This window comes from Oncorhynchus gorbuscha, linkage group LG22, assembly GCF_021184085.1.
Source record: "Oncorhynchus gorbuscha isolate QuinsamMale2020 ecotype Even-year linkage group LG22, OgorEven_v1.0, whole genome shotgun sequence".
NCBI lineage: Eukaryota > Metazoa > Chordata > Actinopteri > Salmoniformes > Salmonidae > Oncorhynchus > Oncorhynchus gorbuscha.
This window is the reverse complement of record NC_060194.1, coordinates 49,263,569-49,277,822: the sequence shown is the minus strand read 5'-3', so window position 1 is coordinate 49,277,822 and position 14,254 is coordinate 49,263,569. Positions and strand designations below refer to the sequence as shown.

Genomic DNA, 14,254 nt, shown 5'->3' with positions numbered 1-14,254 from the left:
GGAGGCAGGTAGACTAGAGGGGTGGCAGGTAGACTAGAGGTTAGAGGCAGGTAGACTAGTGGTTAGAGGCAGGTAGACTAGTGGTTAGAGGCAGGTAGACTAGAGGGGAGGCAGGTAGACTAGAGGGGAGGCAGGTAGACTAGTGGTTAGAGGCAGGTAGACTAGAGGGGAGGCAGGTAGACTAGAGGGGAGGCAGGTAGACTAGAGGGGTGGCAGGTAGACTAGAGGGGAGGCAGGTAGCCTAGTGGGGAGGCAGGTAGCCTAGTGGGGAGGCAGGTAGACTAGAGGGGAGGCAGGTAGACTAGAGGGGAGGCAGGTAGACTAGAGGTTAGAGGCAGGTAGACTAGTGGTTAGAGGCAGGTAGACTAGAGGGGAGGCAGGTAGACTAGAGGGGAGGCAGGTAGACTAGTGGTTAGAGGCAGGTAGACTAGAGGGGAGGCAGGTAGACTAGAGGGGAGGCAGGTAGACTAGTGGGGTGGCAGGTAGACTAGAGGGGAGGCAGGTAGACTAGAGGGGAGGCAGGTAGACTAGAGGGGAGGCAGGTAGACTAGAGGGGAGGCAGGTAGACTAGAGGGGTGGCAGGTAGACTAGAGGGGAGGCAGGTAGACTAGTGGTTAGAGGCAGGTAGACTAGTGGGGGTGGCAGGTATACTAGAGGGGAGGCAGGTAGACTAGAGGGGTGGCAGGTAGACTAGAGGGGAGGCAGGTAGACTAGTGGGGAGGCAGGTAGACTAGAGGGGAGGCAGGTAGACTAGAGGGGAGGCAGGTAGACTAGAGGGGTGGCAGGTAGACTAGATGTTAGAGGCAGGTAGACTAGTGGTTAGAGGAAGGTAGACTAGTGGTTAGAGGCAGGTAGACTAGAGGGGAGGCAGGTAGACTAGAGGGGAGGCAGGTAGACTAGTGGTTAGAGGCAGGTAGACTAGAGGGGAGGCAGGTAGACTAGAGGGGAGGCAGGTAGACTAGAGGGGAGGCAGGTAGACTAGTGGTTAGAGGCAGGTAGACTAGAGGGGTGGCAGGTAGACTAGTGGTTAGAGGCAGGTAGACTAGTGGGGAGGCAGGTAGACTAGAGGGGAGGCAGGTAGACTAGAGGGGAGGCAGGTAGACTAGAGGGGAGGCAGGTAGACTAGAGGGGAGGCAGGTAGACTAGAGGGGAGGCAGGTAGACTAGAGGTTAGAGGCAGGTAGACTAGTGGTTAGAGGCAGGTAGACTAGAGGGGAGGCAGGTAGACTAGAGGGGAGGCAGGTAGACTAGTGGTTAGAGGCAGGTAGACTAGAGGGGAGGCAGGTAGACTAGAGGGGAGGCAGGTAGACTAGTGGTTAGAGGCAGGTAGACTAGTGGGGAGGCAGGTAGACTAGATGGGAGGCAGGTAGACTAGAGGGGAGGCAGGTAGACTAGAGGGGTGGCAGGTAGACTAGAGGGGAGGCAGGTAGACTAGTGGTTAGAGGCAGGTAGACTAGTGGGGTGGCAGGTAGACTAGAGGGGAGGCAGGTAGACTAGAGGGGTGGCAGGTAGACTAGAGGGGAGGCAGGTAGACTAGTGGTTAGAGGCAGGTAGACTAGTGGGGTGGCAGGTAGACTAGAGGGGAGGCAGGTAGACTAGAGGGGTGGCAGGTAGACTAGAGGGGTGGCAGGTAGACTAGAGGGGAGGCAGGTAGCCTAGTGGGGAGGCAGGTAGACTAGAGGGGAGGCAGGTAGACTAGTGGTTAGAGGCAGGTAGACTAGTGGTTAGAGGCAGGTAGACTAGAGGTTAGAGGCAGGTAGACTAGAGGGGCGGCAGGTAGACTAGTGGTTAGAGGCAGGTAGACTAGAGGGGAGGCAGGTAGACTAGTGGTTAGAGGCAGGTAGACTAGTGGTTAGAGGCAGGTAGACTAGAGGTTAGAGGCAGGTAGACTAGAGGGGCGGCAGGTAGACTAGAGGGGCAGCAGGTAGACTAGTGGTTAGAGGCAGGTAGACTAGTGGTTAGAGGCAGGTAGACTAGAGGGGCGGCAGGTAGACTAGTGGGGCGGCAGGTAGACTAGTGGTTAGAGGCAGGTAGACTAGTGGTTAGAGGCAGGTAGACTAGAGGGGCGGCAGGTAGACTAGTGGGGCGGCAGGGAGACTAGTGGTTAGAGGCAGGGAGACTAGTGGTTAGAGGCAGGTAGACTAGTGGTTAGAGGCAGGTAGACTAGTGGTTAGAGGCAGGTAGCAGACTGGCTGACTGATATTCTGACTAACTGACTGATTGACTGATACTCTGACTGACTGACTGATTGACTGACTGACTGACTGATTGACTGATACTCTGACTGACTGACTGACTGATTGACTGATTGACTGATACTCTGACTGACTGACTGACTGGATGACTGACTGACAAGATTGGCTGACTGATTGTCAGACTGACTGACTGACTATTGGCTGACTGACTGACTGGCTGACTATTGGCTGACTGACTGGTTGACTGACTGACTGGCTGACTGACTGACTGGCTGGCTGGTTGACTGACTGACTGACTGGCTGACTGACTGGCTGACTATTGGCTGACTGACTGACTGACTGACTGGTTGACTGACTGACTGGCTGACTGATTGTCAGACTGACTGACTGACTGGTTGACTGACTGACTGGCTGACTGATTGTCAGACTGACTACTGGTTGACTGACTTATTGACTGACGGATTAACTGGCTGACTGACTGACTATTGGCTGACTGACTGACTGACTGGCTGACTATTGGCTGACTGACTGACTGACTGGCTGACTATTGGCTGACTGACTGACTGACTGGCTGACTGATTGCTTCCTGTCTCGTCCTGTTCCTGTCAGACCTAATGAATAAGTGGCACCTGGTGGTGGACCGTCTGACTGACTGGCTGACTATTGGCTGACTGGCTGACTGATTACTTCCTGTCTCGTCCTGTTCCTGTCAGACCTAAAGAATAAGTGGCACCTGGTGGTGGACCGTCTGACTGTGCTGTTCCTCAAGTTCCTGGAATATTTCCACAAGCTGCAGCTCTTCATCTGGTGGCTCCTAGAGATACACATCATCAAGATCGTCTCTTCGTATATCATACTGGTCTCTGTCAAGGAGGTAAGGGCTGGGGGTTTGAGCCCAGCTGCCCTGCTTGCTACAAGACTGTGTTAAGGCAGCTGAGCTTCCGCCTCGGCATTACACAAACAATTGAATACTTGTCATCCAAACTACCTCTGTTTCAGTCGTTCCTATTAACAATCATTGTCTACCCTTGGAGTTTGTGTTTTTAGTAGTGATCTTTTCATAAAGCTAGTAGTGGTACAGACACTAAACCTAACTGTTTCTCCTCTCTGGCAGGAGTCCTTGTTCAACTACGTGTTCCTGGCGTGCTGGGCATTCGCTCTAACTGTTTCTCCTCTCTGGCAGGTGTCCTTGTTCAACTACGTGTTCCTGGCAGGCTGGGCATTCGCTCTAACTGTTTCTCCTCTCTGGCAGGAGTCCTTGTTCAACTACGTGTTCCTGGCGTGCTGGGCCTTCGCTCTAACTGTTTCTCCTCTCTGGCAGGAGTCCTTGTTCAACTACGTGTTCCTGGCGTGCTGGGCCTTCGCTCTAACTGTTTCTCCTCTCTGGCAGGTGTCCTTGTTTAACTACGTGTTCCTGGCGTGCTGGGCCTTCGCTCTACCCTTCGGTCAGTTCAGACCCCTGGCCTCCAGTATCTGTACAGTCTGGACCTGTGTTATCATCGTCTGTAAGATGTTGTACCAGCTGGAATCTATACAACCTGCCTCTTACTCCAAGAACTGCTCCATGGTGAGTAGGGTGGGTTGGTGTGTAGAATGGTTGGTTGGATGATGAAATGGTTGGTTGGTTGGTTTGTTGATGGAATGGTTGGTTGGCTGGTTGGTTTGTTGATGGAATGGTTGTTTGGTTGGTTGATGGAATGGTTGGTTGGCTGGTTGGTTTGTTGATGGAATGGTTGGTTGGTTGGTTGGTTGGTTGGTTGGTTGATGGAATGGTTGGTTGATGGAATTGCTGGTTGTGTGGTTGGTTGGTTGGTTGATGGAATGGTTGGTTTGTTGGTTGGTTGATGGAATGGTTGGTTGATTGACAGAATGGTTGGCTGGTTGATAGAATGGTTGGTTGATGGAAGGATTGGTTGGCTGATGGAAAGGTTGGTTGGTGGGATGGTTGATGGAATGGTTGGCTGGATGACAGAATGGTTTGCTGGTTGATCGAATGGTCAGTTGGTTGTTGGAATGGTTGGTAAATGGAATGGTTGGTTGGTTAATGGAATGGTTGGTTGGTTGATGGAATGGCCGGTTGGTTGATGGAATGGTTTGCTGGTTCATAGAATTGTTTGTTGGTTGATGGAATGGTTTGCTGGTTGGTTGGTTGATGGAATGGTTGGTTGGTTGATGGAATGGTTGGTTTGTTTATTTGAATGGCTGGTTGTTAGGTTGATGGAATGGTTGGCTGGTTGATGGAATGGTCGGTTGGTTAATGGAATGGTTTACTGGTTGGCTGGTTGGTTAGTTGATGGAATGATTGGTTGGTTGTTTGGTTGGTTGATCAAATGGTTGGTTGGGTGATGAAATGGTTGGTTGGTAGGTGGAATGGTTGGTTGGTTGGTCAGTTGGTTTATGGAATGGTTGGCTGTTTGATAGATTTTGTTAAATTGCTGTGTCTCAAATCTATGCCGAAGCCTTGGCCAAAGGTATTTGAACATATCTATTCAAACGTATGGAGATAGATACCAATATGTAACTGTCACTATGAACATTTTATGTTTTGGACTGACTTCGTCTTCTGGGTTGTTCGTAAGGGTACTTACAAAAGCCTAGGGTCGTCTAAATATTCTTTGACTGTTCTGACTCCTGTTCTGACTCCTCGTCCTCCCCAGCCAATGAACTACACAGACAAACAGAGAGAAGAGATGAAAGACTCTCTGCTGTACAAGGAGCCAGTAGACCCGTCCAACTGGGTCGGACTCAACAAATTCAACCCTCTACTGGAGAACCTCAGGGTGAGGAGACACTAACCGATCACGTTTACTTATAAAACAAGACATCTATATTGTATAGTAGTATAGCATCACTTTTGGGACATGCAAACATAGGAAATAGTTCTCAAATAAGATAGAAAACTCATACACTGAGTTTTTCATGAATCTGCCATTGATACATCTCAGTACCCAGGACATTGGGAGAGACTCACCTTTGATTATCTGTCTGGCAGGACCAGCCTGTGAATCAGGACCAGTCTCTGAGTCGGTGCTAGAAGAACCAGTCTCTGAGTCAGGGCTAGAAGGACCAGTCTCTGAGTCAGGGCTAGAAGGACCAGCCTTTGAGTCAGGGCTAGAAGGACCAGTCTCTGAGTCAGGGCTAGAAGGACCGGTCTCTGAGTCAGGGCTAGAAGGACCAGCCTTTGAGTCAGGGCTAGAAGGACCAGTCTCTGAGTCAAGGCTAGAAGGACCAGTCTCTGAGTCAGGGCTAGAAGGACCAGCCTTTGAGTCAGGGCTAGAAGGACCAGTCTCTGAGTCAATGCTAGAAGGACCAGTCTCTGAGTCCGGGCTAGAAGGACCATTCTCTGAGTCGGTGCTAGAAGGACCAGTCTCTGAGTCAAGGCTAGACTAAACATCTACCTCTATCAACTGAGTCAGTAGTGCAAAAATAACAAAAATAACAAAGATCTATTCTGTTACTTCACTGTTTCTTTGTCCTCCTCCAGAACAACCTGCTGATGTTGGCCATGCTGGCGTTTGAGGTGACCATCTACCGTCACCAGCAGTACTACAGACTGAGGAACAAGCTCACCGCGCCCGCCGCTCGCATCATCTTCCATGACATCACGCGGCAACACCTCGACAACGGCATTGGCAACTGTGCCAAGTACTTCATCAACTACTTCTTCTACAAGTTCGGGCTGGAGGTAGGCAGAAACCATTATATTCAGAGAGATCACATGGGATGGAGGAAGGCAGAAACCATTATATTCAGAGAGATCACATGGGATGGAGGAAGGTAGAAACCATTATATTCAGAGAGATCACATGGGATGGAGGAAGGTAGAAACCATTATATTCAGAGAGATCACATGGGATGGAGGAAGGTAGAAACCATTATATTCAGAGAGATCACATGGGATGGAGGAAGGTAGAAACCATTTTATTCAGAGAGATCATTTGGGCTAAACTTCACACACACTCTCTCTCCCTCTCTCTCTCTCCCTCTCTACCTCTTACTCCCTGTTCTAGACATGCTTCCTACTGGCGGTGAATGTGATTGGCCAGCGTATGGACTTCTATGCTGTGCTGCATGCCTTCTCTCTGATAGCCGTGATGTACAGACGTAGGAGGAAAGCTATAGCTGAGATCTGGCCTAAATACTGTTGTTTCCAGGCCTGTATTCTAACCTGGCAGTACTTTGTGTGCATCGGGATACCACCTGCAGCTTGCAAAGGTATGTGTGTGTGTGTGTGTGTGTGTGTGTGTGTGTGTGTGTGTGTGTGTGTGTGTGTGTGTGTGTGTGTGTGTGTGTGTGTGTGTGTGTGTGTGTGTGTGTGTGTGTGGGTGTGCGTGTGTGTGTGTGGGTGTGGGTGTGTGTGTGTGGGGGGTGTGTGTGTGTGTGTGTGTGTGTGGGGGGTGTGTGTGTGTGTGTGTGTGTGTGTGTGGGGGGGTGTATGTGGGGTGTGTGTTGGGGTGTGTGGGTGATGTGTGTGTGTGGGGGGGGTGTATGTGTGTGTGTGGGGGGCGTGCGTGTGCGTGTGCGTGTGCGTGTGGGGGGGGGTGTACGTGTGTGTGTGTGGTGTGTGTGTGGGGTGTGTGTGTGTGTGATGTGTGTGTGGGAGGGGGGTTGTTGTGTGTGTGTGTGTGTGTGTGTGTGGGGGGGTGTGTGTGTGTGTGTGTTGTGTGTGTGTGTGTGTCGGGGGGGTGTGTGGGGTGTGTGGGGTGTGTGTGTGTGTGATGTGTGTGTGTGGGGGGGGTGTGTGTGTGTGTGTGTGTGTGTGTGTGTGTGTGTGTGTGTAGACTACATGACCAAAAACATGTGTACACATGCTCGTCGAACATCCCTCCACTCTTCTGGGAAGGCTTTCCACTAGATGTAGGAACATTGCTGCTATAACAGCCTCTACTCTTCTGGGAAGGCTTTCCACTAGATGTTGGAACATTGCTGCTATAACAGCCTCCACTCTCCTGGGAAGGCTTTCTACTAGATGTTGGAACATTGCTGCTATAACAGCCTCCACTCTTCTGGAAAGGCTTTCCACTAGATGTATGAACATTGCTGCTATAACAGCCTCCACTCTTCTGGGAAGGCTTTCCACTAGATGTAGGAATATTGCTGCTATAACAGCCTCGACTCTTCTGGGAAGGCTTTCCACTAGATGTAGGAACATTGCTGCTATAACAGCCTCCACTCTTCTGGGAAGGCTTTCCACTAGATGTTGGAACATTGCTGCTATAACAGCCTCCAGAGAACGCTTGTCCACTGCTTAAGAGCCCAATGATTGTGAGCTTTACAGCACTCCAGCCGACGCTTGACATTGCACATGGTGATCTTAGGCTTGTGTGCGGCTGCTCAGCCATGGAAACCCATTTTATGAAGCTCCAGACGAACATTTCTTGTCCTGATGTTGCTTCCAGAGGCATTTTGGAACTTGGTAGTGAGCAACTTCAGCACTCGGAGGTCCCGTTCTGTGAGCTTATGTGGCCTACCACTTTGCGGCTGAGCCGTTGTTGCTCTTAGACGTTTCCACTTCACAATAACAGCACTTACTGTTGACCGGGGGGCAGCTCCAGCAGGGCAGAACTTTGACGAACTGACTTGTTGGAAACGTGGCATCCTATGACGATGCCAAAGTCACTGAGCTCTTCAGTAAGACCATTACACTGCCAATGTTTGTCTATGGAGATTGCATGGCGAACTGCCTTGTTGCAGAGGTGACGTTCTTTGACGGTGCCACGCTCTTCAGTACGGGCCGTTCTACTGTCTATGGCTGTGTGCTCGATTTTATACACCAATCAGCAACGGGTATGGCTGAAAAAGCCCAAATCCACTCATTTGAAGGCGTGTCCACATACCGCTGTATATATGGTGTTTGTTTCATTGTAGAGTTTACATGTAATTTGCTTGTTTAAGTGTTGTTGTTTTTTAACCTTTATTTAACCAGGCAAGTCAGTTAAGAACAAATTCTTATTTTCAATGACGGCCTAGGAACAGTGGGGTTAACTGCCTGTTCAGGGGCAGAACAACAGATTTGTACCTTGTCAACTCGAGGGGTTTGAACTTGCAAACTTCCGGTTACTAGTCCAACGCTCTAACCACTAGGCTACCCTGCCACCCTTTGTGTGTAAAATGTATGTGCTTCTCTTATATTTTAATATAGTTTGTTGTTGTTGTTGTTGTTGTTGTTGCTCTCTATCCCTTCAGACTACCCATGGAGGTTCCCAAACTCTGCAATGGACTCCAACGTCATCAAGTGGCTTTATTTCCCTGACTTCCACACCAACCCCAACCCAATCTTTCTCGTCTGTACGTATCATATTCTTCTGTTGGATTATTAAGGGTTGATATGGACAGGGTTGATATAATGGGGTCTCTATGGACAGGGTTGATATAATGGGGTCTCTATGGACAGGGTTGATATAATGGGGTCGTTATGGACAGGGTTGATATAATGGGGTCTCTATGGACAGGGTTGATATAATGGGGTCTCTATGGACAGGGTTGATATAATGGGGTCGATATGGACAGGGTTGGATAGAATTGATTATATTGCCTATCTATATCTATCTACATTTTTAGTTAAACACTAGTTTGCTATGGAGCTTAAATCTGCTGTTCTAAGTCCTCTCCTTCCTACCTCCTCTCCTCTCTCCTCCTCTCTAGATGATGTCATGCTCCTCCTCTCTTCCTCTCCTCCTCTCTAGATGATGTCATGCTCCTCCTCTCTTCCTCTCCTCCTCTATAGATGACTTCATGCTCCTCCTCTCTTCCTCTCCTCCTCTCTAGATGATGTCATGCTCCTCCTCTCTTCCTCTCCTCCTCTATAGATGACTTCATGCTCCTCCTCTCTTCCTCTCCTCCTCTCTAGATGATGTCATGCTCCTCCTCTCTTCCTCTCCTCCTCTCTAGATGACTTTGCTCCTCCTCTCTCCTCCTCTCTAGATGACTTCATGACTTCATGCCTCCTCCTCCTCTCCTCCTCTCCTCTCTAGATGACCTCATGCTCCTCCTCTCTTCCTCTCCTCCTCTCTAGATGATGTCATGCTCCTCCTCTCTTCCTCTCCTCCTCTCTAGATGATGTCATGCTCCTCCTCTCTTCCTCTCCTCCTCTCTAGATGACTTCATGCTCCTCCTCTCTCCTCCTCTATAGATGACTTCATGCTCCTCTCTCCTCCTCTCTAGATGACTTCATGCTCCTCCTCTCCTCCTCTCCTCTCTAGATGACCTCATGCTCCTCCTCTCTTCCTCTCCTCCTCTCTAGATGATGTCATGCTCCTCCTCTCTTCCTCTCCTCCTCTCTAGATGATGTCATGCTCCTCCTCTCTTCCTCTCCTCCTCTCTAGATGACTTCATGCTCCTCTCTCCTCCTCTATAGATGACTTCATGCTCCTCTCTCCTCCTCTATAGATGACTTCATGCTCCTCTCTCCTCCTCTCTAGATGACTTCATGCTCCTCTCTCCTCCTCTCTAGATGACTTCATGCTCCTCCTCTCTCCTCCTCTCTAGATGACTTCATGCTCCTCCTCTCTCCTCCTCTATAGATGACTTCATGCTCCTCTCTCCTCCTCTCTAGATGACTTCATGCTCCTCCTCTCCTCCTCTCCTCTCTAGATGACCTCATGCTCCTCCTCTCTTCCTCTCCTCCTCTCTAGATGATGTCATGCTCCTCCTCTCTTCCTCTCCTCCTCTCTAGATGATGTCTTGCTCCTCCTCTCTTCCGCTCCTCTCTAGATGACTTCATGCTCCTCCTCTCTCCTCCTCTCTAGATGACTTCATGCTCCTCCTCTGCGCCTCACTCCAGAGGAGTGTATTTGATGAGGAGAACAAGGCAGCTGTCCGTCTCATGGCCGGAGACAACGTGGAGATCTGCAGAGATTTAGACGCGGCCTCGTTCAGCGTTCACAACCCTGTGCCTGACTTCATACACTGCAGGTAGGTAGACCTATACCATTGGAAAAGAGCATACCCATACATACAGTATGTCTAGTTACTGTCTGTTTCTACAAGGTTTAGTGGGGCCACTGAAGTAGTAACCAGAGCCTCTCACCTCAATTGCACGGGTCAGCAATTGAGAAAGGGAGATGGGATAGACATTTACATTACATTTAAGTCATTTAGCAGACGCTCTTATCCAGAGCGACTTACAAATTGGTGCATTCACCTTATGACATCCAGTGGAACAGCCACTTTACAATAGTGCATCTAAATATTTTAAGGGGGAGGGGGTGAGAAGGATTACTTTATCCTATCCTAGGTATTCCTTAAAGAGGTGGGGTTTCAGGTGTCTCCGGAAGGTGGTGATTGACTCCGCTGTCCTGGCGTCGTGAGGGGGTTTGTTCCACCATTGGGGAGCCAGAGCAGCGAACAGTTTTGACTGGGCTGAGCGGGAACTGTACTTCCTCAGTGGTAGGGAGGCGAGCAGGCCAGAGGTGGATGAACGCAGTGCCCTTATTTGGGTGTAGGGCCTGATCAGAGCCTGGAGGTACTGAGGTGCCGTTCCCCTCACAGCTCCGTAGGCAAGCACCATGGTCTTGTAGCGGATGCGAGCTTCAACTGGAAGCCAGTGGAGAGAGCGGAGGAGCGGGGTGACGTGAGAGAACTTGGGAAGGTTGAACACTAGACGGGCTGCGGCGTTCTGGATGAGTTGTAGGGGTTTAATGGCACAGGCAGGGAGCCCAGCCAACAGCGAGTTGCAGTAATCCAGACGGGAGATGACAAGTGCCTGGATTAGGACCTGCGCCGCTTCCTGTGTGAGGCAGGGTCGTACTCTGCGGATGTTGTAGAGCATGAACCTACAGGAACGGGCCACCGCCTTGATGTTAGTTGAGAACGACAGGGTGTTGTCCAGGATCACGCCAAGGTTATTAGCGCTCTGGGAGGAGGACACAATGGAGTTGTCAACCGTGATGGCGAGATCATGGAACGGGCAGTCCTTCCCCGGGAGGAAGAGCAGCTCCGTCTTGCCGAGAAGTTCAGCTTGAGGTGGTGATCCGTCATCCACACTGATATGTCTGCCAGACATGCAGAGATGCGATTCGCCACCTGGTCATCAGAAGGGGGAAAGGAGAAGATTAATTGTGTGTCGTCTGCATAGCAATGATAGGAGAGACCATGTGAGGTTATGACAGAGCCAAGTGACTTGGTGTATAGCGAGAATAGGAGAGGGCCTAGAACAGAGCCCTGGGGGACACCAGTGGTGAGAGTGCGTGGTGAGGAGACAGATTCTCGCCACGCCACCTGGTAGGAGCGACCTGTCAGGTAGGACGCAATCCAAGTGTGGGCCGCGCCGGAGATGCCCAACTCGGAGAGGGTGGAGAGGAGGATCTGATGGTTCACAGTATCGAAGGCAGCCGATAGGTCTAGAAGGATGAGAGCAGAGGAGAGAGAGTTAGCTTTAGCGGTGCGGAGCGCCTCCGTGATACAGAGAAGAGCAGTCTCAGTTGAATGACTAGTCTTGAAACCTGACTGATTTGGATCAAGAAGGTCATTCTGAGAGAGATAGTGGGAGAGCTGACCAAGGACGGCACGTTCAAGAGTTTTGGAGAGAAAAGAAAGAAGGGATACTGGTCTGTAGTTGTTGACATCGGAGGGATCGAGTGTAGGTTTTTTCAGAAGGGGTGCAACTCTCGCTCTCTTGAAGACGGAAGGGACGTAGCCAGCGGTCAGGGATAAGTTGATGAGCGAGGTGAGGTAAGGGAGAAGGTCTCCGGAAATGGTCTGGAGAAGAGAGGAGGGGATAGGGTCGAGCGGGCAGGTTGTTGGGCGGCCGGCCGTCACAAGACGCGAGATTTCATCTGGAGAGAGAGGGAGAAAGAGGTCAGAGCACAGGGTAGGGCACTGTGAGCAGAACCAGCGGTGTCGTTTGACTTAGCAAACGAGGATCGGATGTCGTCGACCTTCTTTTCAAAATGGTTGACGAAGTCATCTGCAGAGAGGGAGGAGGGGGGGGGGAGGAGGATTCAGGAGGGAGGAGAAGGTGGCAAAGAGCTTCCTAGGGTTAGAGGCAGATGCTTGGAATTTAGAGTGGTAGAAAGTGGCTTTAGCAGCAGAGACAGAGGAGGAAAATGTAGAGAGGAGGGAGTGAAAGGATGCCAGGTCCGCAGGGAGGCGAGTTTTCCTCCATTTCCACTCGGCTGCCCGGAGCCCTGTTCTGTGAGCTCGCAATGAGTCGTCAAGCCACGGAGCGGGAGGGGAGGACCGAGCCGGCCTGGAAGATAGGGGACATAGAGAGTCAAAGGATGCAGAAAGGGAGGAGAGGAGGGTTGAGGAGGCAGAATCAGGAGATAGGTTGGAGAAGGTTTGAGCAGAGGGAAGAGATGATAGGATGGAAGAGGAGAGAGTAGCGGGGGAGAGAGAGCGAAGGTTGGGACGGCGCGATACCATCCGAGTAGGGGCAGTGTGGGAAGTGTTGGATGAGAGCGAGAGGGAAACGGATACAAGGTAGTGGTCGGAGACTTGGAGGGAAGTTGCAATGAGGTTAGCGGAAAAACAGCATCTAGTAAAGATGAGGTCGAGCGTATTGCCTGCCTTGTGAGTAGGGGGGGAAGGTGAGAGGGTGAGGTCAAAAGAGGAGAGGAGTGGAAAGAAGGAGGCAGAGAGGAATGAGTCAAAGGTAGACGTGGGGAGGTTAAAGTCGCCCAGAACTGTGAGAGGTGAGCCGTCCTCAGGAAAGGAGCTTATCAAGGCATCAAGCTCATTGATGAACTCTCCGAGGGGACCTGGAGGGCGATAAATGATAAGGATGTTAAGCTTGAAAGGGCTGGTAACTGTGACAGCATGAAATTCAAAGGAGGCGATAGACAGATGGGTAAGGGGAGAAAGAGAGAATGACCACTTGGGAGAGATAAGGATCCCGATGCCACCACCCCGCTGACCAGAAGCTCTCGGGGTGTGCGAGAACACGTGGGCGGACGAAGAGAGAGCAGTAGGAGTAGCAGTGTTATCTGTGGTGATCCATGTTTCTGTCAGTGCCAAGAAGTCGAGGGACTGGAGGGAGGCATAGGCTGAGATGAACTCTGCCTTGTTGGCTGCAGATCGGCAGTTCCAGAGGCTACCGGAGACCTGGAACTCCACGTGGGTCGTGCGCGCTGGGACCACCAGATTAGGGTGGCAGCGGCCACGCGGTGTGGAGCGTTTGTATGGTCTGTGCAGAGAGGAGAGAACAGGGATAGACAGACACATAGTTGACAGGCTACAGAAGAGGCTACGCTAATGCAAGGAGATTGGAATGACAAGTGGACTACACGTCTCAAATGTTCAGAAAGTTAAGCTTACGTAGCAAGAATCTTATTGACTAAAATGATTAAAATGATACAGTACTGCTGAAGTAGGCTAGCTGGCAGTGGCTGCGTTGTTGACTTTGTAGGCTAGCTGGCAGTGGCTGCGTTGTTGACACTACACTAATCAAGTCGTTCCGTTGAGTGTAATAGTTTCTACAGTGCTGCTATTCGGGGGCTAGCTGGCTAGCTAGCAGTGTTGATTACATTACGTTGCGTTAAAAGAACGACAATAGCTGGCTAGCTAACCTAGAAAATCGCTCTAGACTACACAATTATCTTTGATACACAGACGGCTATGTAGCTAGCTATGTAGCTAGCTACGATAAAACAAATCAAACCGTTGTGCTGTAATGAAATGAAATGAAAAATGTGATACTACCTGTGGAGCGAAGCGGAATGCGACCGGGTTGTTGAGTGCGGAAGTTCTATTCAGTAGACGTTGGCTAGCTGTTGGCTAGCTAGCAGTGTCTCCTACGTTAAGGACGACAAATAGCTGGCTAGCTAACCTCGGTAAATTAAGATAATCACTCTAAGATTACACGCTCTAAACTACACAATTATCTTGGATACGAAGACAGCAAAGACAACTATGTAGCTAGCTAACACTACATTAATCAAGTCGTTCAGTTGAGTGTAATAGTTTCTACAGTGCTGCTATTCGGTAGACGGTGGACGTATGCTAGCTGGCTAGCTGCTGGGCAGATAGTAGTGTAGACTACGTTAGGACGACGAAATACAAGTTGCAATAGAAGTGCTGACTGTTTCACTTTGTTGTCCTCTTTCTTTTCCTTTTTCTTCT

General features: G+C 50.4%; 1 protein-coding gene across 1 annotated transcript in view; it reads left to right on the top strand.

Annotated features, from left to right (window-relative positions):
* Positions 1-14,254, top strand: part of LOC124009465 (piezo-type mechanosensitive ion channel component 2-like) — a gene marked incomplete at its 5' end in the record, with an annotated part of 249,921 nt that overhangs the window by 128,032 nt on the left and 107,635 nt on the right. The window contains 7 exon segments of the mRNA XM_046321275.1: positions 2,908-3,068; positions 3,585-3,761; positions 4,852-4,974; positions 5,679-5,879; positions 6,205-6,409; positions 8,381-8,482; positions 9,943-10,108. Coding sequence (XP_046177231.1) covers positions 2,908-3,068; positions 3,585-3,761; positions 4,852-4,974; positions 5,679-5,879; positions 6,205-6,409; positions 8,381-8,482; positions 9,943-10,108 — 1,135 coding nt within the window.